This window comes from Acanthopagrus latus, chromosome 6, assembly GCF_904848185.1.
Source record: "Acanthopagrus latus isolate v.2019 chromosome 6, fAcaLat1.1, whole genome shotgun sequence".
In the NCBI taxonomy this organism is placed as follows: domain Eukaryota; kingdom Metazoa; phylum Chordata; class Actinopteri; order Spariformes; family Sparidae; genus Acanthopagrus; species Acanthopagrus latus.
The window spans coordinates 6,962,332-6,987,878 of NC_051044.1; the positions used below are offsets into that span (position 1 = coordinate 6,962,332).

Below are 25,547 nucleotides of genomic sequence, written 5' to 3' on the forward strand. Positions count from 1 at the left end.
TAAATTTCTTAATACTTTAAATCTCGTCGAAAGCACATAAGAAATGTGTGATATTGGACAAAAATGACACCGAGATATTTGCGTTTTAGGGATAAATTTTGTGATATAAAAAAAATTACAGGTATTTCTTCCAAATAACTTGAATATTTTAATTTGTAAAGAATGATGTTGGTGATCTATGGTCGGGCACAACCAAAGCAGGCCCTGCTTTGATTGATAAATTGATCAAGAATTATTGTATTTCACTTAGCATGCAGAGCCTACATATCACTCACTAGCAACAAACTCTCACATATACAAGAACCTTTAAATTGGATTCAATTGAGTAAAATTAAACTTCTCTTGCAGATTAGTCATTGCAACTTAGAATCCGGCAAGTATTTTTGTTGTATCCAACAGCAAAATATAGAATATCCTGTGATGTGCATGTGCAATCAATATATTGTGCAGCCCTAGCAGGGACGACTATTGGTGCTTCAACAAAATATTACCACAATGGCAGTCAGCAACAGCGAGTATAAGAACATCTGCTAAGTTCAGAAAATCAAATCAAAACACTTATGCCATATCAATAACTAACAATATCCATAATTCAAGACTCTATATACAGTTTCATATCACAATAACGATATAAAAACAATATATTGCCCAGCCAAATGATAAACTAATCGATTAATCAAATAACTGCTGTTATCTCTGGAACAGAAAGTGACTTTTGTCGAGTGTTGTGGTCTACTGGAGTTCAGAGTTATGATTGGGAAGTGACTTTTCGCTCTGTGTCCCTCAGCATTTTGCTCTAAGCTGCATCTCCTCTGCAGTTGCCACCGAGCTCACATCCCCAATCCCCCCACCCAGCAGGCTCCTCTGAGACAGATTAGGAGCCAAAGTGAGCAGCAGATTAGCTGGAAATGTGGGACACCTGGGAAATGAGCTCTGAGGGCACAGGCTCCTGGGGAGGGCTCAAGCTCAAGGAACACACACGCACACAAACAAGACATGTTGTGTGCACACACCCCAGGAAACAGAAAAAAAAGACAGGACATCGCTTCACACATGTCATATGCACACACACACACACACACACGCACCACAAGCTCATTTAATTCCATCTTCTTCCGATACATATACATCAACACATAAATAAGCAGAGACCATAAAGAAGAAAGCTGCTAATAAACCCCATCTGGCTGCAGCCCAGAGGACAATTTCAGCTGGGGCTTAACCTCATATATGTGGCACATATACAAGGCTCACCATCACAAGGCTCGGTATTTACAAGGACAAAAAGAAGTGTGGAGCTCTGTTCAGAATGTCAGTGGCAGCTAAAAATACTCTGTAAGGGAAATATTAGTCATGTAACAACTGGTGTAAATTAATTTCCCGCTAACTGACCTTATTTCTCATTATCTCTTTAACTTTGGCCATAAATAACACCAGTGAGCAACCTGGCATAGATACAGTGTGAAATGTGTGAATCATTTGTTATGCATAAAATCTAAACCCATAAATATCACAATTAAGTGTGTGCTCTTAATAGAAACATACTGAAAGAAGAAATGTAGCACAGTTTTGCTTTATATTGCACATACATACACATGTGCAACTGAGGCAATTATTTTAGACAATTATTTTTCGCCAAATCTTATGAAAAGCACAACACACTTTTCCTTTTAGTCCACTGCTCCACTGCCTGAATGAGCTCTAGTGCACCGTGTTAGCTTCTCAGCAAGGCTGTCTGACATGTTCTGGACAGAGAAGGTCAGACTGAGGACCACACTAGTCTTTCACAGCCAGACCAATTTCACACTGTTGTCCTGATGAAAGGAGCACACTGGACCTTATCTCCCAGTCAGCACTGATGAAGTTACAGGTTGCTGTGAAGTTAACTGTCTTTTGTGACAGCTGTCCAGCAGTCGCTTCCCAGAGCTCACATTAGCTCATCTGCCCTGGCATGCTCCACTTTCAGCTTGTTCTTCTTCCTTTCAAACTGTTTAGCCACAGTAGCTGTTGATGTCATGACAAGAACACCAAACTAGCTCTTTGAATCCCTCAAACTCTACAACACTGACTGGCAGCATATCACCTCAGACCAGCGCATCTCACTTTGTTCCCACAGCTTGCAGCGACGTGATGTTTGAGTGTGATCCATCCCTGACATGGAAGCAGGGTGTTTGTTCTTAATGTGGTATAACTTGAGGCTAGTCTCACACATTCTTCAATGAGCCTCTAATATGAAGCCTTTAAAGATGTCAGAAAATGGAGGAAAATATAATATAGTTTCCGAGACATAATAATGTCTTCTGCTTGCTTTTTTTCAACCAATAGTCCATAACTCAAAAATATTTCATTTACATGGAATTAGAGAGAGAAGGGAGCAAATCTTCCCATTTGCAAAGTTGGAATTGTGTTTAAAATGAGGCATTTTTGCCACTCTAATGCCTTGAATGATTAGTCAATCAATTATTTTTTTGTCGACTGACTAATAAGTTAATAACTTTAGTCATTTATCAACACTTGGTGTGTTATAGTACATTAAAGTACACACACACGCAGCGCACCACTTCTCGAACACTCAGGCTGTCTGGGGATAGTGCGTCATTCCCATGTGGCAAACGTTAACTCTCTTGATTCAAACAACACTGGCAGAGTGGCCCTCTGTTCAAGACCACAACGCTCTCATGATGATCATCAGGTCATAAATACCAAAGGGGGAAAAAAAAATCAGTGAAAACTATCTTAACCACAGTATTTCCATACTGTCTGATAACTACCATCTGTCAATGGAGGAGGAAGCAGAGATGAAAGGGGAGTATCACTGGAGCCATGCATGCAGCACAGTAATAACGTCTGGAATTTTCACTGCACTCCATTTTTTTTCTTCTTTTCCCACTTTTTTTTTCAGCACGGGGGAAAAAAAAGAGGCACAAATGTGGAATGGTGAAATTACAGGCATCTGAGCCAACACATATACTCACAGGGTAGGAATATGAACAAGGCTAGAGGGTGGGCGTTTGAGGGGAATAAAGCGGAAAGGGTCATTTCATGCAGGCAGATCACTTGACAGCTTGCTCTCCAGAGGATGGAGGGGTCCAATCAGGTTGCTGGTGGACCCCTTCGGTACACTGGGCTACAGATGGCTGGGGTGTGGCAGGAGGTAGTTCCCATTGTCGGCATTAATCCCATTTAAGATGGCTTGTCAACCTTCACGATCCACAACACATTGGAACTAGCTACAGTGTATTCCATTATTTGTAATGACACATCATTACAAGGGCTGGGAAAATGTCACTTAATGCAGATAATGGTATATGATTTGAAATTATTACGCAGACCTCCATAAATTGGCCACCAAATGAGCCTCTGTGCTCAGGAGGGGTAATTAATTCAGTCAAATTCTTTAGCTGCTTGCATGAGGGGATATTAGCAGATGCTGCATGGTGTTCAGTGGCTACAAAATAGCCTAATTCAAATTAATTCAGCTCGATAATTTTGTAAAAAGATTAAGAATTAATTGCTCTACGGCCCTAATTCAGGATGGCTTGGTTAAACCATATCACATCACATGAGTTTTAAAATAGTATCTCTGTTTACACAAAAACAGCCTCAGCTGCTGTTTAACCTCCCACCGCCCACCACCAGCGATGTCCTATATCTTTGTAGGCGCACACACTGTTGCACACATGTTTTCATCAAATAAAAGCGGCATGGACTTACGTGACATCGCGTGCAAAAACAAGAGACACTGAACTTTCACTGTCATGTGACACCGAGCATCAGTTATTGTGCTTGTAGGACTACAGTGTTCCTGACAATGCAAAGAGAAAAAAAAGTACACCTGTCTTTTCATGTACAGCAGCGCCTGAGGGGGGGCGTACACCGTTTTCGAATTTGAAACAGGTAGGAAATAAGGAGACTTAGGAGCGATCAGATGTCAAGAGTGTTAAGCTGTCATTGTTGCTGCCGACAAAAGAATGCAGGCAGACTCCACCCACCCTCCCCCTCAAGGGAACAGATCACCTGCTGAACCACAGGATGCAAAAACAACGACTCCACCTATGACAAAATTGTACAGTGACTTCTCCCTTTGAAAAACGTCATATTTCCCCCCTGTGGATGTTCTCACGCATATATTCCACCCGACACATGCGCGGTACCACAGCTTTGTTCGCCTGTGATTCATAAAGTTATTTTAAGGTGTTTGCAGCGGAGGACTGTGTTTACAGTGCGCTCTCTTTTAGACAGGCAGATCGATGCGTCTGAACTCTTTATGAGTTTTGACTGGGGCTGTCAGTGCCTCGGCCTCCCAAACCCCCAAATGTGCCCTTTTCTCAAGGACAGCTAGTTGCTAGGGCAACAAGAACCATTGCCATGTAAGGCAGCTTCCCCAGTCCGTTCCGCAGGCTGCACCCGGACCTTACAGCCCTGATCACAGCCTCAGACTGCTGATGACAGTGGGACAGGGCGGAGGAGGGAGGGTGTGTAGAAGTGGAGGATAAGGGGTGGGAAAGGTCGGGGAAGGAGAGAAGCGGGACGAATGGAGGACAACTAACCTCGGTGACCTGCTGAAGACATACAGTGGATAGGTCTAGAATTCCCATATTGTCTTGGTGGAGATAAGAAGCAATACGGGATGAATTAGGTTGCCCTCTCCGTGAAATAAACAACCCGTTAAAGTTTCCTCACTGTTTCGGAATTCACAAAATATCATCTGCTTCATGCTGATTTCAATCTCCCATATCTAGTTCAACAGCCAACATTTCTGTCCGACACAACAGCCACAGTGCCTGCTATCCTGGCCACAGGTGAGAGGAAAGCAGGGAGAGGGGTGGCGGTGGCGGCGGTAGCAGCAGAGGTGGTTGTTGGGTGAGGGAGGGGTGGTCCTTTGTGCCTGGAGGCAGATGTAGGAAATAGCTGACAGAGGCAATCACTAGTCTGTATGTGTGTGTCTTTCTGTGTGTCTGTGTTTGTAAAGGACAGCACAGGGAGCAAAAGAGAGCAAGACAGAGTGAGGGAGAAAAGAGGGGAGCAGAGGGGGGAGGAGTGGGGACTCTACTAGAATTCAAACAAAGGCAGCAAGCGGCAGCTCCGAGCTCGGTGACAGAGGCTCCCTAAGGTGCAGTCTAGCTGATGGACAGGTGGCATAAAGGGGCTGCGTGTTGTCCAGTCAGTGGGGACAAGGGGGGTGTCACAGGAAAGGAGGAGGGGGATAGGAGGGGATGGAGGAAGGAAGGGAGAAAGAAAGGGGGGTGGCATTGCAAGGAGCAGCTGGTGCTGAATCCTGTCACTGTCCCTGCGTAACCCTCCAATGCACACATACAACAACACACAATACACACAGACACACACAACTCAAACAAAGCACAAAAGATAAACAGTACCCTGGGCTGGACTGCGAGTATCAGATTTTATATCTGCAGCCATCTCTCCCTGGAGTGTATTTATTAAAGATTATATCTACTCTTCTGACCACAAGCATTTAATGAGGCAGCAGGGAGTCTGAGTGAATCCTATTATCCATCTCATCTCAAAGGGAAAAAAAAACAACAGCTGTAATACGCCTATTTCGCACGCATGCATGCATCTAAGACACACGCACATGCTTGGAAGCCTACACTTAAGAATCACATTACTTAAGTATGAAACAAAGAGGGAACCCATCCCTCTCTAACCAGTTTTATTGTGTCATGCCCTCTCAGTTAGGCCAGAGGAAAAAAAACTTCCCGGGACAGCATACTCAAACAAAACTCTTTAATATCAACTTCATTTACTGTGCAGCCAACTTCCAAAGTGCTCAGAATAAAAGGTGAAAGAGTGTTACCCAGGCTGTGGTAAATTCTCTGATCATGTGCACTGAATCAGGCTTGCTTGTCAAATGGATTATCAGCTCATTCAAGCCATGACATGCCAGGGTAGACTGTAAACAGGATTTCAACTGATATCAGGACTCAAAAAGATGCGGCCGGAAGGATTAAATCAGACACTTACTCAAACACAAACACACTCACACACATACATACACACACACACACTCGCACACACACATACGCACGCACAGAAAACCTCACCCCTGCACCATTACACCTGCGTCTGTAAAGAGTGGCATTGTTGGGAAGACATTCATTTGAAGGCTTTAATGGCTGCTATTTAGAGGTGGAATACATTAAATAGTCCAATCATGGCGGAACAGTGAGGTGGTGGCCCCGGCAAATTTATACTGAGTGAATAGATCAACTAATTAGCCTTTAAATATGTCATTGATTCATCTAAAACAAGGGATCCCTGAGCTATTCCGCGTCTTCTCCTCCTCTATGACTACATCCTTAACCCTGATAAAGGAGGGGCTTGGCTGGCTGCTCTCCCTTCCATTTGTCCTAATCAATGGAGGCTGCTCAGTCCAGACCCAGGGGGTCAGGGAAATTAAGTACCCAGCTCACACAGAGAGGGACCGGGCCAATGCTGGGGCACTGGGGGAGATAGGCAAGCCCTCTGTTACCTTGGCAACTCTACCGCTGCTGAGTTTTCCCCTCCCAATATATTCCTACACACCAACTCTTCTGCCCTTGTTAGGTTGGTTTGCTTCAAAATGGCTGCTCTCTAAGAATATTGCTTTGTATGCAATACAGTCACTTCTCCCCATAGAAATTCCTTGCAAACAAATTCAAATTATTGATTTAGACATACACAGCACTGCCATGTGTAATAAATTATTCCCTACAGCTGAAGACACTTTCAAATGCTGTATAGAATTCTTATCATTAATTTTCCGGGGGGCCACTTTCTGCTTGAGAACACTCCCTCATGCTGCACCAGGTGTTGGCAATCTGGACCTCCACAACTGGGATTTGAAGGGGGGAGGAAGGAACGATTTCTTTTTCTGTATATTTTGGATTTTCTTTTTTTCCTGCCAGGCCCACAAAAAGACTAACATCAGCCTTAATGTGACGCTGTGAAGTTATTCCACCATTAAGGCCAAAATGAAAACTTAATGCAGTGAACTGACTTGACAGTTTTAATTGTTTGTTTTGTCACACCCGTGCTATTAGCTTAGTGGTCGTGACCACAGTCGATTTAAAGCTGTTGTTTCATTCACAGACTTGTTCGGGAACTGCTCTTCATCTAAGTCTGTGGCTCAACTCCTGATGGGAATTCAATTCTGTCCATACTTAGGACGCGGTGGAGAGTCTCTGATGAGGCCTCCGTGTCAGTCATTCTCAGTTAGGAAGGATTAGTTGTATGACTGAATGAGTCATATATGTCACACACATACACATATAACCTTAATGCAACCCACCTAGCTTGAAGCATAGCTTTCCCCTTGGCACGGCTCGGTACATACCAGTTCTGCATATCTGACATATTCATACAGGCCGGCGCATATCATCTTTGACGTTAATGCTGAGGTGCTGAAAAGGTCATTGTAAAAATATAATGGTTGAGTAGATGTCTGCCTTCTGGGGAAAGCTACTGTATTTACTCATATTGTAAGGTGACAGTCATCTGAGTTATACAATCTATATCTGTGTGTGCCCTCTGTAGACCAGCAGAGGACAGACAGATCTAGTTAGACTAGTAGATTACACATATACATTCACCTATATGGTAGTTACACGCACATCCGATTCTGTGGCCAAGAAGGTCACCAAATGTAAGGGAAGGTATTACAGAAGTTGAGGCAGCTTGGAATGAGTGAGGGCCTGCAAAACGGAGACTGGCAGATTAGTCTTGGGTTCCTGGAGGCAGCAGGATTATCCCAAAGAGGCTAGTGGGGGTCATGTCAGTTGCACTCAGACTAAAATCCCCATCCGTAGCAGACCTGGATGGAATGCCATGTGCAAAAAATCTCTACACGTGTACAAACCCGACTGTAGTTCCAGTTTTTTGTTTTTTGTTTTTTTTTTTTCAGAAAAAAAAACAAAAAAAAACAGACAGGACAAATGTACATTTGGGTAACGTGTGTTTTAATGGCTCGGGTTACATAAACCCTGATCATCTCCTGCTCCAAACAAATGAGGTAAAATTACGTGCAAAAACTGTTTCAGCAGGTCTGGCACCAACAACGACAAGAGAGGAGGGGCAAGGCCAGTTAGTCGTGCTTCGCTGCATGGAGGTTTGATGAGGAAATGGGAAGGGCATCCATCCAAGACCTTCGATTTGTGGACCTCTGCCAACTCCCTTAACCAGAGACATAAGCAATTGATTAAAGAATACGGAAAGTCCTACTTGCAGTCCTGTGTGGTGATTTTTTATGGGCTCTTTTCCTTTGACTGCATCAAAAGCCTTTGATAAGTGTATTAGACTTTAAATGTCAGATATAACTGGCATGATAAAAATCTGCTCCCTCATATCTACTGTAATTAAGGTGTCTGCATGCTGGATTAACATTAACAAGTCCAAATCACTGTTACACTTTCAACAGGCAAAGTATTCAACAAGAAGCTATCAAAAATCAAATATAGACAGAGATGAGTTTTTGGATCAACCCTCTGCTTTTCCGGATAGAAGACCGATCAAGGATATGTTCTGCAGGGCACCACCAGAGGCCTCCTGAGAGGTCAAATACCTTCTTATCAGCACACTAACAGGTTCTGGCTTGACAAGCTCAATTAGCCAGCGCTTAGTGCAGTCTATGAGGGGACCACGCACTCAGCACGAGGCCCATATCAACAGAACCAGGGAGATGACAGACAAGCCGACAAAGGCCCGATTGTGACGGTGCCTGGAAGGTCGGTGAATGGGTAAAGAGGGAGGAAGGACTTATGCTCTCAGGGGTTTTGTGATGTGGCTGATAACAACCTCTCGGCTGAATGACAATGCCACTGTAGAAAGTCTTCTGGATAAATCACCTGCATTGAAGTCAAAATCTTTAAATGAGCATCATAGGAGAGAGCAGATAAATTAGTTTTAAATGAAAGATTGCTCCAGTGAGATTGAGGACATATTGTGTCTAATACATTGTTGACATTTGCATAGTCTAGTTTTAACTGACAAGGCCAGACAGCTTGCAGCATGTCTTTGACGTGGCAGTTTTACTGTTTGGAAGGAAAAAGATAAATAGTGAGGTGTTTAGGCATGTTACCCAACTGTTTTGATAAAACAGAGATGGTATTTCTGGATTGGGTTCTCCTGAATAGCACAACAGTGCTCCCATTGAGGCCCATCCCTCTTGTAACACTATACCGACAGATAACGCACGTTAGAGCCATGATTTCAATCATAGCCAGTCATTCCGTAATGGGAAGCCTGCCTGCTGGCATGGTTTTGACACAGATGGAATTTAAGCCATCTTTTGCCAAGCTTTCATTGGCCCTTATCCCCATTGCCACACTTTAATAGCAGTGAGGTACAACACTGCGAATGATCCGAAGTTAATCACGCTGCTTGCAGGCCCAGTTGATTCCTGTAATCTCAGAATTTTTTGAGATAAAATGTCTCCTGACAGCCTCGAGAGCATCCACAATAGTTAATGCTTTATTACGAAGTCGAACAGGGATATTGCATAGATACATGTGCACTCATGTTACCCAGAGGCCATCATGGATGCATGACAGTTTCTTGGCCTATGCCACAGACCCAAGATATGTTTTGTCTACCTTCGCCGCACAGAACATGTGGCAGCGTCTTCTTCCTCTTGCAGCCTCCAGACAAAGAGCACACACACACACACACACACACACACACACACACAACGATTTAACTACAAGCAATCTGTTGAAATAGGTCATTATGGTGGAGGCATGCTGTGAATGCAGCGCGTCCCCAAATCAATACGTGAATTGCTATATTTAGTAAGAAGGTCGCAAGGAGGAGTTATCAAGGCTGTACAAGGAATGAGAGACATCAACGAATCAGCTCTGTGCTTGACTGAGGCCTGCTTATTTTAGATGCAGATGGCTCCAAAATGTCTCTCCTCTGTGGAGAGTTGAGATATCCCTCATGGTGTCTGAAAATGTCACATTCTGCTCAGTGTCAATGTCATAACATTACCCTTCAAGGCACTTCACTGAGACACTGTAATCTGAAATATCCGCTGTGAGGGGACATTGTTATTCAAATTGATTCAATGTATGGTTAAAAGGATTGACACAGAGGAGGATAAGGTTTTGTGAGTTATCTTAGAGCCACTAGACCTTTTCTCTTCAGACATAAACAGAGGAGGGACGTAACAAAGTACAAATGCTTTCCTGTGCTGGAGTAGATTTACTTTTTTTCCTCTAAATTCTCAAGTATAGCCCTTAAAAGTCATTTCCTGCAACTTTTTTTCACAAATCTATTGTACACAGCACTCGGAAACATGCAGTGCTTCTGAAAAAAATACATAAATTTCAGTTTACACGGTCAGTGACAGCCCTACACTGAGCCAATTCATATCACACTGTAAGGGAGGAACTGACTCCATTGCCAAGCGCATAACATCATGTAGTGTGGTTAAAAGAGACAAAGTATCTACACTGTACTGTGATCTCTTCCTCACCAGTTCTTGGTCCCGTTTCAACTGTATCTGTGTCCCTGTGAGCTGACAAGGTCTGTCTTTTTAGTTTCAGCCAAAATCCTAAGCATCGTCACGACTTTGCACAGTGGAAAAACAGCCAAGACAAGGGGAGCGCAGAATCAAAACAACCTCATTAATAACTGTGACTAATGTATTCCAGACATTTCTTTAAGCCTGTTACTGAGAAGAGATGCCCGTACAGGGAGGGGAGGCAGAGGTGGCCCTGGTGTGTGTCGAGACGGTGCCATACTGAGTCTGTTGGCGGGGTGTATTGAAAACACCCTGCACATGAAAATGCACTGATCCCTCCCCCTACCTAAACCGCCAAAATGACTCGGTAGAGACCACACAGCCTTAAGATGGACCACAATAAACCAGAACACTGGTCCCAGCACGAAGTGAGCATTTCCCAGGCATCAATATGCTGAGAGGCCAATCCAGGCTTTGTAGTAAACACTGGCGGGTGGTTAATGTGCTGTACGGAGGAGTTTTGTGCGTGATTTTTCTGTAGAGCCTGTTGACTGTTTCGCACTGTTTCACAGGCGTCTTTCTTGACATGCACATTGCATCTACAGCGTTTTTCTGAGCAGCAAACCCATATTTTCACTAAATGGGAAATCAAATCCGGACCTCATATTTGTCTCTTTTTCGTGTCAATACTAAAAGCCCATTACTTGGGGGTGATAGATCTTTTACAGCATTTATGGTCAGTTCTACTTTGCAGGGACTCTAATTTGAGATACTGTTCAAGTATATAACCATGTAAAGTTCGTCCAACAGATGTACTGATCTACTCTTTAGGTTATGGCAGCATATCAATCATTTTCTGTAAGTAATTCTATTTTTGCTGGTTACCACTCTAAATGCAGAAATGCCCTCATTTTACACAGCTTGCGGTAAATTTTATGGGATCTAGAATTACCCAAAACCTGTGGGGTCTACAATTACATGGAATTGAAAGAACAAACCGTACTTTAGCCTAATAAAAAGAAATTACGCAGTAATTACTGTCTAATTTTCTAACATGACTGGGACATAAAAACATTATGATATCCCCGCACTGTATTATAACTCATGCTGTGAGGTGCACAGGAAGCGACTGTTATTTTTCCACACAAGGCAAAACAGAGCAGCCTTCTCATTAGCTTGTTGTTTACAGTCTCACCTCCTCCTTCTCCATATAAATTCAGTATAAACACAGAATCCCTAAAGGCTTTACAGTATAAACTGTGGGAAAATAGCACTAATCACAAGCCAAAGACGTGGAGGTGGAAGAGAAGAACAGGGGAGGAAGGAGAGGAGGAACATGGTGAGATTATTCTTATCCACAAACCACTGCTTCATACCATAATGTAGTGGTAGGAATATTCTAACGGACTAGATAAGGATTAGCCTGGCGGATTGTGCAACACCTTTCATCTTCTTAAGCGTGGTGGAAAAAAGAGAACTGTATCCTTTAGATGAACCCGGTTCTTTACAAGAGCTATAGGACTGAGGAAAAGCGTGTCGAACCGTACCTTTCAGCAGAAAGCTTGGGAATTCCACCGGAGAGCAGAGCAGCTCATTATATTGAGTAATTTATTTGCTTAGCGGCTGCCCAAGGGAAGGTAAAAAGTTTTAACATCCAGAAAATTCTGTAAGTAGCCCATTTACAAAGCAGAGCTGTCCCCCGCAGCTACAGAACACCATCCCCCTCAACCAGGCTTCAACAATTAAACCAGGCCACTGGAGCCAAGATTGTTTTCCTGCCCAGCATCAAGTGTGCTCATCCTGCACAATTACAGTCTTAATTAAGTATTTTGATAAACAAGGTAAAGCTGGGAGCGAGCTTTCTAAATACTGCATGCGATGTCAGTATCTGTGATGGCAAACAGAAAAAAATGCTTCTTGGAAAGTAAACAGCACTGGCGTTGTCAGTGTTTTTGTCAACCAGAGATTTACACATCAGCTTTTATGTCTTAGCATGATCTTGTAAGATAAAGCTTCAACTGTTTTTGACCGTACTGGCAGCATGGCTCTAGGGATAGCAATCTCGGTCTGTCAGTCACTCCATCACTTTAATGCAGACTAGGAGATGGATTGCAAAGAAATCTTGACTTTGGCGATCCACGGACTTTTACTCTAGCATCAGAAGGTCAAGACTTTAGTCATCAGTCATGTGAAATATCTCAACATCTACAACATCGATCGGCACAAAATGGGGTACAGATAAAAATTCTGCCTACAGAAGAAGCAGACGTCGTAGCAGTGATGTCGGCCATTTGTTTGTATACTACTGTTGTGACACCTTGAGTTTGGCTTTTTTTTTCTTCTTGGAGCCCGGACTTACTCTATTTTGACTTTCATTTTTTGAATATCGCAGTTATTGTCAATGCTGGTTATCAGTGACATACCTAATCTAAACATCAGATTTGTGGTTTGAAGTCAGTGTGCAGGAGTTATTCTTGTATCAGCATCTCATGGGCCTTACTTAATATATGAAATAACATAAGTAATATGTCTATTTAAAAAAAAAACATTCACATGGATTCTCTCAGAAGCACACAGGTACCAAACTGGAAAAGAAAACAGAGTACAGTTCTGAAGTGGTGGCTCTCAGCAGGGGAGAGCTTAACTTTACAATGATGAGGCTTTAGAAGCATGTGTTCAATTTCAAACTCAAACACCACCGGGAAACCTCCCTGGGAGGACGATGACAGAAACTTTGCTAAGCCAGTCCAACTTTTGAGTTGACATTAGCCAGTGGCTTTCTAAACATTTCGGAATTAAATCTCAAAGTAAAATAAATCTCAATATAAACTGCTTGATTTGGTTGTTGACTTTGCTCAAACACTGCAGAGGCACCCTGTGGGTAGATAAGGCTTGTGCGGACATGATCACCTCAGAGGGATTCACTGAGGTTAACAGAGATGTTGCCCTTGAATCCAAGGATACTTTCTGTTTGTTGTTTTTTCTTATTTGGTTTCAGGCACTGGAATTAGCTGTTAATTGAAGTCAGCCTTTTGTTTTCCTTTGAGAACAGCAGGGTGTACTTGTGGAATCTAAATCACTTTGATTGCCAAGTAATCAAACGCACAGGAATTTATCTTAATGACCCTGCAAGAGAGGCTTATCGACAACTTAGAGATTTACAGTGCATGCTGACTCATGGTACAAAGCAAAGTGGACCTTGCGGTGTCTGTCAGATAATCTATTAAACGTACAGCAACAAAGACTTTGAATTTACATCCCTTAACTATGTGTATTCCTAATTACAACTTTCTGACAGAATATAGTCAAAATACATTTACATTTTCAAGAACTGAGGGAACCTTATTTTAGGGCTGACAATGCAGCTTTTCAAAAAAATCATATAATCTATTTTAAAAGGAGCCGTATCGAGAAATCTTCTCATAGCAGAGTAACTAATCCCTCAGTCGAAGTCAAAACATCTCAGTGAGAAAATATTGGAGTTGGGAAGTTTATAGCATTAATATTCTCTCCCTATGATCTCTCTCTTTTCAGCTGCTCAAAGGAGATGCTGTCTCGTGGTTATTAGCATGGTATGCTGATGCGCAGTGAGGCATACAACACTGATAAGAGAATGAGAAGGAGAGAAAGAAAACCGAGCTCTTCATGTGTCCTTGTTAATATTTCTCTTCCACTGTTTCCATTGTGATCTATTTCCACCCTCTCATCTCTCGGCTTCACCCATGCAGCCAGTTAATCTTTAATCACCTGACGTTTAACAGGAGAGAGATCTTTGTCGGTGGGTGATGTTACTTATTTTAGAATCCATTAAACTTCTGGAGACTCTTCTCTATAGGGAATGAAACGCCCGTTCTCTGTTTTACAGTACTAAGTGAGGGTGAAAGTGAGGGCCATTGCAGGCTGCAGTCACACAGTTACATAAGTTTCTGTCGTCGAACTTCTCCTCAAAGTGTCAAATAATTCAAATGAGCCCAACAGCAGCACAATGAATACCTGGTGAATTATATAACCAACAGATGTTTTTGAAATTTCTACTCAGCGTTGAGGGGCTCATATTCAGGTGGAGTACATGGCACATCAGCAAGCATCTTTATGTGAGAATGGAGAATCTTACGTTGCAATCCTATGACTTTGTACGAGATTGAATGACCATCCGGTGTGAAGCAGAATATAGACTCAACCCTTTCAGCTTCTTAGCGAATGACCAAGGGGTTAACTGTGTGTGAACAACTGCGCTCATCTTTTGGATACTGCGGCCGCACAGTACACGTGGCACACCCCACCAATGTCAGGAATGGATGAGCTTTCTCCTCGCTCTCACTTTTAGAACAGCTCTAATGTAGGTCAACGGCACACAACACAAGACGCCACAATTTTCTCTCAATGTTGACCGAGTTCTAATACATCACTGCAAAACAAGGTCACTGATACTCGAGAGGGATTCCTGTCTTTAACAGTGAGCCCGATTGTTTCTCATCTTTTATCCAGGCAGATGCTCGATCCATCAGTCTCCTTTACCCTAGAGAGCGGCTTGAATCCTCCAGCAGGACGAGAGTCGAGGACATCTGAGAGAGCGCGCACTGGGATGTTTTGACAAAGCCCTGGCCTTGTCTCTGATGAGAAAAGAGAGGCACGTCTGGAAGGATCTCTATATACTGCACAGCTCTCATTTCCTCAGCGTCAGTACAGTCCAAGGCGAATTCATCATGAATAAAACCATGAGGTCTCGGGGTTGTCACCCAGCTTTGCTCTCATGGAGAAACACCAGAAATCTGTCTGTGGTCATCAGGCTGTCTGGTGTCTCGGGGCTCAGGGTGAGACAGGGGTAGGTGTTACAAGCAAGAACCAGACCTGCACGAAGCCTCTACAGTCGATGAGATGACCAACAATGTAGGAAAAAAAGAGACGCTGGGATTATAAGAGGTCATGCTGTCTGAATTTGAGATTCAATAGATGGTGTGGGATAATGAGGAGTGTGACGGAGGGGCATATGGAGCACAGCCCGACATGTGCAAAAACATGTGGAAAACGTTTACAGGCTTAACAGGCCATGATCTTTGAGTTCAGGGAAATTCGCAGGGATCGCAGGTCACGTTATCACATCCACATATGATGGATGTGCTGTGAAAATGAGGATGATTAAGTGTATGTGTGGGTATATGAGGTTGCGGTGTGTGTACAGGATTGCATACTGTATGGTAGTGCGTACCCGTTTGTGTGCTTTAATGTAATTTGTACATTTACTTAAGGCTGGGGAATACTACCTGAATATATTATAACAATGAAGGGTGTTGTTATATTACCATATTCAGGGTAAATAAAATTGATATTGGGTTAAAAAATACACATAGACAAGTATTAGAGCTGAGTAGAACAGTCTTGTAAACTACATCACTTCACTGTAATGCAACCTTTAAAAACCTGGAAAAAAAACAACAAATACAATATCAAATTAAAATAAAAATTGCAGACCATATGTAGCCCCATGTCGCGATAATGATATAAGAGATAGACAGACTAACCAGCCTCACATTTTCACCATTGCTCCATCTGTTAGAAAGTGTGCAATTTAGGGCTTCTCTTCCCTTCCGCTCATTAGAGGCTCCACCACTTGTTTTCTCCCTCTCTTTTGCTCTATGGACGTGTGCAGGGTGCAGAACAAACAGAGAAAAAGAAGACAGGGAAGAAAAGCACCTGGCCATACTGAAATCTCATCATAGTGAGGAAGGGGGAATAAAGGCTCCTGAATGTTCCCCGGGGCCTCTGCGGACAGAATGACATGTCTTAGAGCTCGCCTGTTTGCCTCCTGCGGTTACAACATCCTACACTGTGTACACACCGAGGACCGTCTATCAAATAAACATCACACATCCGTTCTGGGGTTTAAATGAAAAGATCAGTAATGGAAATTAAGTAATACTGCCTATGATGCAGGAATTAAGTCATTCTGTCTATGATGCCATTTAACAGACAAATGTTGCGGTAATGAACATCTGTTCAGGAGCTCATCTGTATTCCTTATGCTTAACTAAGCAGCTCCTAACAGCAGCCGAAGCAGCCATCAATCTGGGAGAGTAAGTGTGGCTTTTACTTTAACATAATATAGTGTGAATACCTATTGTGTAGGCAGACTGTTGACATTTTGGTCTCCCCTCTCGCTTTTTCTAACTCTCTCCCACTCTCCCTTCTTTCTCTGTAACTGCAGCCCAGCGCGAACCTTCCTTCATCTTTGTTTGCACAATGCACAATGCAGCAGAAGCCTTGAGGGGGTGTGTTTGTTTTGTTTTGCTTTGTGTCTTGTTCCAGCGCAGAAGGACAGTCATCCAGTCATCAGCGTGGCTGTTCCCCCACGTGCACTGTTAGTCAATTAGAGCTGCCATTAAAGACGGAGGCACCCAGGGAAATAAAGGCAGCGGCGTGGATTTGTCTGTGCTACGCTGATTTCCACCCTTAAACCCTCTCCAGACGAAAAGACTGCAATAATTGGGATTCTGACAGTGGGTTAGGGGGACTCATTTCCTGCCCTCGCCTCCTCCCCTCTCTTCCTTTTCCATGCAATCATGTCTATCCAATCAGGTCTGCCCAGCACCTACCTTTGCACTCGATCCCCCTAACTCTCTTTATCTACAAACACATTTGGCTGAAGAATTACTGAAGCTTTTCCTTGCTTAATCTAATTGCTCTGAGTGCAACTGCGGGAACCTCACTTCCATAGCCACCGATGCAGACCTTACCAAGACACTGGCATGAAAAGAGGTGCTAGTGTTGCTCCGATTCTCCACGCCACGACCTAAAAATGCTTATTAATCATGTGACTTACTGACCCGCTTTGCTGGTTCAGCAGTATTTGCCATGACCGTTACAAACATACAGTATCTGAATCTTTGAGTAGTGTCACGGCCTGTGAGCGTGGAGGCAGAAACCTGATTTTTCGCAGCATTATTTCCACCGCACACAAGACGAGCGTGCGCAGTTGCACTGTTTCATCCACTGTCATGCCTTTTGATGTTATGTGTTGATTTGTGTCCCAGCAAATCTAGGCCACGCAACCACCGCTTGTTTTACACTGTTTTCTCCTCTTCTGTCATTTACAAAAACATAACCCAAAGAAGAATCTGAAGCTGTTAGCATCGCTGTGACAAATTGTCTGCCATCTAAATCTTCACTGCTCTATGACACGAGGCACGGTCCCGTAGTCGAGACCCTTGAACCCACAATAGCATGGGGTTAGATGATCAGATTACAGTAAAAAAGCACACATGGGCATTGTTAAAGCAGTTTGTGATTCCGTCCATGAACATGGCTCTCATTGTGCCCCACTGAAGAGAATGCTTTTCATTCTGGAGGGAAAGGCAAGGGCAAACAGGACCTCATGTGTCTCTGTGGTGCATCATCTCCTCAAGGCTCTGAGAGGATGAGGGATCTCTACTTTCGGGGCTGTGTCTGATGAAAAGCCCTGGTGTGGTTCCTTCACTTCTTAGAGAGGAAACTTAATCTCACTTGTAAGACAATCAGAGGGAAAAAGGCCTCTGCAATTTGATGTAAGCACCCCTTTCTACTGTCAATATTTTGACAGATTTCTTGACAGCATAATTATTTGCCGGGATCCCTGCCAAGGATTTAATTGTTACATGCGTAATTACACGTTTAGTTGCGGAGATGTTGGAACAAAGCATCGGTTGCGTTATTAATACCACAGCACAAATAGTCGCTTTCATCTTGGCTGCTTTACGCTCTCTCTGTGGCTCCATAATCCAGCTATGAAAGAGGATATCTAACAACCCCTCCGAGGGCACCTCTCACAAATCAATTCATTACCCCATAATATCGGCAGGCAAAGGCGCATCTTTCATAGATCAATTCATTATCCAACTTCTGGCAGTTGAAAGGAAGTGACTGACCACAGTTTCGAGCACTGATATCAGCTTTCAGAGTTTAGGAAGATGGCTAGGGAGCGGACCAACTGGTGGCAGCCTTCCATCAGAAAGGGCTTCCGAACAATGGGGGAACCGCAGAATAACATCCTTTTTAACTGTAATGGATTTATTTTCTTTCTCGGTTAAAATACACACTCCCCCGTTGTTTGCACTGACACTCATAACTATTGTATGGAGCCATAAAAATCCATCTCCATGCGTAGCGTTTTGCTGCATTCCACAGCTGCACTCACAGATAATGCGTTCTTTTCATAAAGCTTTAATATTCAGTCACTGCATCGAGTGATCAGGGAAGGCCAAGTGGCACAGAGGATGGTGAAAATCTGTCTGTGTGCACGTACAGTATGTGTGCTTCTGTCAGTGTCACCAGGGCTTGTCTCTGAGCCCTGCCGAGCTCAAATCTATAACACTCAAGACTGCAGGGGGTGATGAAGAAGAAAGCATGCAGTCAGTGAAGCTTTTATTCTTTTTCGAGCCTAGGTAAAACAGCCAGTGTATGGCAGGTGTGTTGGCCAGAAAAGGGAAGGTGAAATTATCAAAAAGTCTCATGCCCAGCGGTTTGAGGATGTAACAGAATCAACACGCTTTCCCTGTTGAACTGACAGCATTTAATTGTATAATCTCGTTTAGCACAAAAAAATACCATGACATGATGAGGACGCCCCTGAGATGTTCCAATCCACCACATGCAGCGAATCACATGTAGGTCAAATAACAAGCAGATTTGTGTAATTATGAGGGGATGTGGATTCAGAGTAGCTCGCAACAGCAGAGAAGCTGTCTTCAAATGCCTCTTACTGGCCCGTATTCCTCGAGGAGGAGCTGGTGCCGGTCCTCATTAGTAGTCATTGAATGGGGCCTGGCAGTGTTTGTGAGGCAGCACCCATCACGTTTCCCCTCCCAGCACACAGACACTGGGGGATGTGTTGTAATTACAGGCGCGCATAAGAGAGGCAGCAACACACCGATCTAAAACGCAGGTGGGTGGTTTGTTGTGCCGGGCAGGAGCAGCACGGCTCCAGTCTGCAGGCTACACGCTGTCGTGCTGTTTCCAGTGATCAAGATCTCTAAGCACGTTGACCAAATACCACCTGCCAGAGTGAGGATAGGGCACAGCACAGGTAAATGTTGGGTACATTGATGTTTTGAAAAGCCAAAAATCGATTCGCCTGTGAGGGATTCAAATTGATGGGAAAATGCAGGCAATTTTGAAAAATATCCTCTTTGTCCATATGGACAGAAGGAGGTATTCAACCAAGAAAAGGTCAGCACACAATATTTTACAGATTGAATACTGTTGTTCACTTTGAATTTCCTCTGTAAATATGCCGACGTGCTGCTCAGTTGGGAGATGTTTTTATATGCATTTTATTCCAGGGCCTATTATTTTCATAATTGATTAGCCTGTTGATTACTTCCCGGCCTATAAAATGCAATGAGTGTTTCCCCAGATAACATATTCATGTGTCTTGTTTTGTCCACAACCTAAAACAATTTAGTTTCATTTCATTTAAGAGGCCAGAAGGAAAGAAATTTGATTTGTTGTTTAAAAAAAATAGTTGACACTAATTGATTAAATGATTGATTGTTGCAGCTATATTTCATTTTAGGGAAAAAATATCCTAAACATATCCAGCTAACAATCTACAATCTGAAAGTGCATTTGATGATCTTTTTAACTAGTGAAAAAAAAGACTATAACCTTTACGTAATAGACTGGAGGTCTAATTATACAACTGCTACAAGGACAAGAAGAAAAGTAATAAATAATTTGTTCCCTGACAAGCTGTTGTGATTTGGGACCAAAGACCTGCACTGAGCATCTCCCATCCTTTTATGGCTGCTTAGAAGAAAGAACCGAACTTAACATGTTCTGCAGTTACATCTTCAAAAGGCATCGGCATATTCGCAGATCAAACCCGAACCAGAATTATTATGTGAACTGGAGTATTCAGTAGTATATTTCAGCATGGGGGATGGAAATATAGCGATGGCTTCTTCTGAATAATCTATTCACATCATGTATACACTTCCATCATGTTTTTTTAATACATGACCGTATATCAGTAGCTTATATCATTGAATGACTGGGAATTAAAAGATTCCTGGAACAGCTTAGAGTGAGTGCACTACCAGATATAAACACTGTATAGATTGTATCCGTATGTGTTTGGATTACTCTGTTATGAATCATTAGGCTTAAAACATACCTCGACAAACAGTCCCGTTCTCCACAGCCTCGTTCCCAGCTTTGCACATGCAGCGTCCGATGGGTACCATCCACTCTCCGTCTCCATTGCAGTACAACTTAATGGGCACATCCACCTCCTCTGCGTTAGGGATGCAGACACCTCTTGCGGCCACCAGGGAGGTGCTCTCTGCTCCTGAGAGTGTCTCCTGGAACAACGCCCCGTTCGTGATGATACGAGGGCACTTCCGGTAAAAGACACGAACGGCGATGAGGGACATACAGCCACCGTAGTCCTGGAAAGCCAGGTAGAAGCCGTTTCTTGACACGGGGCCGAAGCTCCTGACTTCGGTGTTGATCTTCATCACTCTACCACCGAGGTCCACCTGGGAGAAGCTCTCGTCTGCTGCTATGGTGTCAACTTTGATCCAGGGGTTCTCCATCCAAGCTGGGGAGTTTCTGGTGGCTGTGTCGGCATCAGATTCATAATAATAGAGGTTAAACGTCTCTTTACAGGAGCCCGGCACGTTAGGAATGCTACTGCAGTCCCTCACAGAGAACTTCATCTCCACGTGGATCCTCTGAGCACCACGACGCCGGATGTACTTTGTCCGTACCCAGTTGTTCTGATTGTTGTCGAAAACATTGCAGACCTGGTACGTCCGGATGGTGTTCATGTTTTCATCATAACCGCTCACCTCCTCCCACTGTGGGCCAAGGACAGACAAACATTTTTACATTTGAATACAGAACACAAAACAAAATCGGCAACTGAGGAAAATAGTTCAGTGATTCATTCAATTAAGTTCAATTCAGCTGTAAAGAAGTAAATGGTCTACATGTTTTCTATTAATATAAACTGTCATAAAGCCCCTGCTGATACCTATTTTGCAGCAATAACAAGAATGTTTTCATGCTCACTTTATGATACTTTGATTACTGGGCGTAATCAGCTTAAGGCAATATTTTGATTAAATTGATTACACGGTGTAGGGAAACAAAATACCTCTAATAACCCCGTTTGCATGGATGCATTAGACGAGACTAAAGGAACAAATGAAAACCAGCCTTTCCAGCATATTCTCCCATTTCCTGTGGTAATACTGGTATAATAAGAAGCCCACTTACATGTTACTTACTCCAACCCCGCTCCTATTTGTTTACACAAAAAAGTAGTTGTTTTGTATTAGTATTATAGGGATTGTCTTATTTCAATGAGAGACAACATGTTAGTCTTCACTTTTTGAAGCTTATGGGTAACATGACTTTCACAAATCTAAACCAAGCAGTATTTTAATCTATGAGAACCAGCTGCTCAGTGATTACTGAATGAGTTGCAGTTTTAGAGACATTTTTAGGACCTGATTGTGTAAATCCATCAAAGGGAGGTTGTATTTATGTTACTTAATGTAAAACTGTACTTGAATTAAAATGTCAGTTTGCCTTTTTTTCTAATCTTGAAAAAACATGCAGCAGTAGTAAAACCTACAATATAGTTTTCGTTTCATTTATTTTCTTTTTTTTTTTTAGCATCAAGCTAAATTTACAGGAAGACGAATAACATTTTTTTGGGGGGGAAGTTACAAAACATAAACCCTTCTTTGTACAGGAGGATAGCTTTGATGTTTACCAGGGAAACCATTCACATCCTGTAATGCTTTAAGAGAAACTGGAGAAATGACATTAAGTCACTTGAATGCAGCAGAGAGGTTCTGGTTTATGTGATAGTGTGTCCTACTTTTTTATTGTGTCTTAATAGGACACATTCATAGCACATACTGTAATGTGTTACTGACATTGCAGTGAGAGATCCTTTCACTGCGGTGGTGCGCTGAGGAAACATGACATGAATTTTCCACAATCAAAGTCATGCTGAACTGGCATAATCATATTACACAGGTAATCATATAAAGAAAAATCAAGGGGGCAAATTTCTCCCCAGGTTTTCAGGGTATTCTGTTCTACTTCAAAGGCCACATATTGTGCACCAGTTTGAGCACTCGCTCTGTCTGTACAGGCTCCAGATGCAACCTCTGTGGTTTTCCTGCCCCTTGGCCATGGATCAGACCAGATTTAAACACCATGCGCTCTAACCACCAAGCAGGTCATGACCTTGACCTCAACATCTCAGCCAAAGAAAGAAACCCTGTTCTCAACCCCCAAGAGCCACTTTGCATCAGCTGCACCATCCACTGCTCCAACCGCTCTGCCTCTCCCCTTCACTCTTCACTTCACAGCTGATATAATTTCTCAAATTAGTGCCCACTTAGTGAGGATTTTGACAGATTTTGACGGGTTGGGAGAAGAAAGTCACTCTCTTGTTGCAAACCGGCGCTCTATCAAACACTTTCTGACTAATTAGAACAGCTTTGGTCCTTAATTCCCGTGTCCTAATTAATCACTGCGCGTGTGATGCTGGCTTGACCCAGACCCAAACCATCAGAGGAGCCAACCTAAACAGAAAAGACTGATGTTCAGCCAATAATAATAATAGTAATGAGAACAACGAGAATGCAGCTTCACAACAAAAACTTTATAAGAACTTCTTTCACTGATTCTTACGTATCAAAACTGGGCCTGTTACTCAAAACACAAAGAGTTCTTTTTTTATGTTAAATCAGAGAAAACATACTCTGAGAGAAATACTTCCAATTTAGCTTAGTAAATTAAAATTTTGATCATAGAGAATATGAGAGTACATTTGGGTGCAAGTTTAATTCTACTGTTGCATCACATCAAAGTGATGCAGTGTGGCAAAATTTAAACTCATAAAAATGAAGCAATTATTACATGATTGTACAAGCTAGAGGTTCTTAGGGGGTATGGTTAAAGGATAAATCTGTCTTTTGGCCCATACTGGCAGACATCATCATTGCAGGTCATGAGCAGCCATTGACCTTCCCACTTGTTGAGAAGCAGTGGGGAGGCAGTGGGCCAATTAAACAAGAGCGGACAGTCCACTTCTACCGAGCACAGAGCATTGGACAATTGCAGTTTAATAAAATGAATGTGGAGACAGGTGGGGGTTGCTGCTAATGAGGGATGCAGACAGGAGAAACTGCAGGGGAAAGTGTTGGCAGTGATGTGGGGGGAAGGGTTGAGCCAGGCTAAAAGAGACCCCAAACAAAATGTGTTTTGATGGAGGGCCCCTTTTTGTCCTGTCATGGCCTCTTTGCCCCGCTTTCATCACAGCCAGTGGAGGGAAGCAAATGGGGCATAATAAGAGCCTAACGATCAAGCACAGAGTGTGAAATTAGAAGAAACGTCTTCATTTTCACAGCCCTTTCCCCTGGCTCTTTACACAGAGTGCGGTAAAAGGGTGGTCATGTGTTTTAAGTATGAAAGGTGGAGGTAACCCTGGTGGTGGATGTCAAGATGGATTAGTTAGATGGGATGAGCTGCTCTCAGAGGGTGATGGAAACAAAAACTCCAGCTTATTCTATCGATAAATGCTGTTTTCTTGTTCTCTGGGAGTGGAAATCAACAGCCATAGGGCTGAGTGCATTGACTCGTGCATTGCTATAACATAAAATCAAGAGATGCTTAGGAACAGAATGATCAAAGACTTTTTTCTTAATAACTGAAGGCAAACCAAATATTATTGAGACCTAATTTGCATCTGTGAAATATTTTGGCTTTTTTTTTTTCTGAAGCTATTAGACTGTGAGACTTCAAGGTAAATAATAAGCAATGGGTTCTTTTATGCTACAGCGGATGTGGATGTGCTTACTGCCTCCGCAAACACACAGAAATAACCTCTCACGATAAAAAAAACAATGATGTGAAACAGACCGCTCGACTGGCTCCAAACAAAAAGACGCTCTTTTATGTTTTAATTGCTCTCGTTGGGGTCCTGAGTCTAATAATCCTGGCTTGAATAGTGTTGGCAAATAATTTTGAGTGTTTACTTTAACCTGCTAGATATTGCCTATCCATTTTCCCAAGGAGAACAAAACAAACATTAGTATCTGCATATTTGATGCCTCAGGTCTACAACCGTTACCCTAAAGTCAGTTATTGTATTCAAGGCCTTGGCGATGAATAATTAAATCCCAAGTCTGATAAGAGTGCGCACCTGTCATTTAGATAATGCACGTTGGATTTACATCAAACTGTCATGTGTAACTGCCTTTGTATTGCCCCCAAAACAATTCCTTCACATTTATCATCCTGCCAAGTAAAGTGATTATCAAAGTTTTCAACTGTTGCTGGGTCTTCTCTACTTTATAAATGAGACTATGTTCCCATACCAGCCCTGGGTCCACTGACTGGAGAGCCTGTAATTTATACTATGCTAGAGCAGCAGCACAGATAGACAAACACCCTGCACAGAAAACCTGTCTGAAGTGAATTTAGATTGCATTGGTTAGACTGTGGCAGGGCCAGTAGAAACTACTATATTTCAGCTGCTCTTCTCTTCCTCTGGTGTTATACGAGGTGCTACAGTTCAGTGACGCTCACTGAGAATGAGCTTCAGAATCGATATCTCCTCTGCCACTCCGGGAGAGAGACAGAAAAGTTCACCTGACCTGTACTCCATATGTCTCCATGGCAGTGAGGCTCTGCTTTATCTGTAAAGCCAAGCGGAACACCCTGTCCAGGCTGAATTATAGACTGGAGTTGCCTCCACAACTGACTGAGAAGAGCTTTTTGCTTCATTCACAAGTCGAAACCATGAAATACGTCCAGTTGTCCTTGAAGCTCTTTGTAACATGTAATTACAGAACTCCTCTGCAGGAGCTACTGTACACAACCTATTTGACATTAACATCCTGTCCATGTCACTTGCATTTGCTTTACAGTGCGCAAGCACATAAGGGTTCAGCGTTTAATGCTCATGGACACCCAAGTTATGCATTTGTATACAAACGTTAATCACAGTTATAGCCTTAAGGCAATTGACAGCAGCCACATTGACTCAAAAGATAGAATCAGCAACTTCCAAAGGAAAATCCTATGTAAA

The 25,547-nt window shown here is 42.9% G+C and overlaps 1 protein-coding gene across 7 annotated transcripts in view; it reads right to left on the reverse strand.

Annotated features, from left to right (window-relative positions):
• ephb2b (eph receptor B2b) overlaps positions 1 to 25,547 on the reverse strand; it is a 129,744-nt gene that overhangs the window by 49,360 nt on the left and 54,837 nt on the right. For all 7 annotated transcript variants that reach the window (XM_037101258.1, XM_037101256.1, XM_037101257.1 and 4 more), the window contains one exon: positions 20,607 to 21,291. In XM_037101258.1, the coding sequence (XP_036957153.1) occupies positions 20,607 to 21,291 (685 nt within the window). The remainder of the gene's footprint in view (positions 1 to 20,606; positions 21,292 to 25,547) is intronic.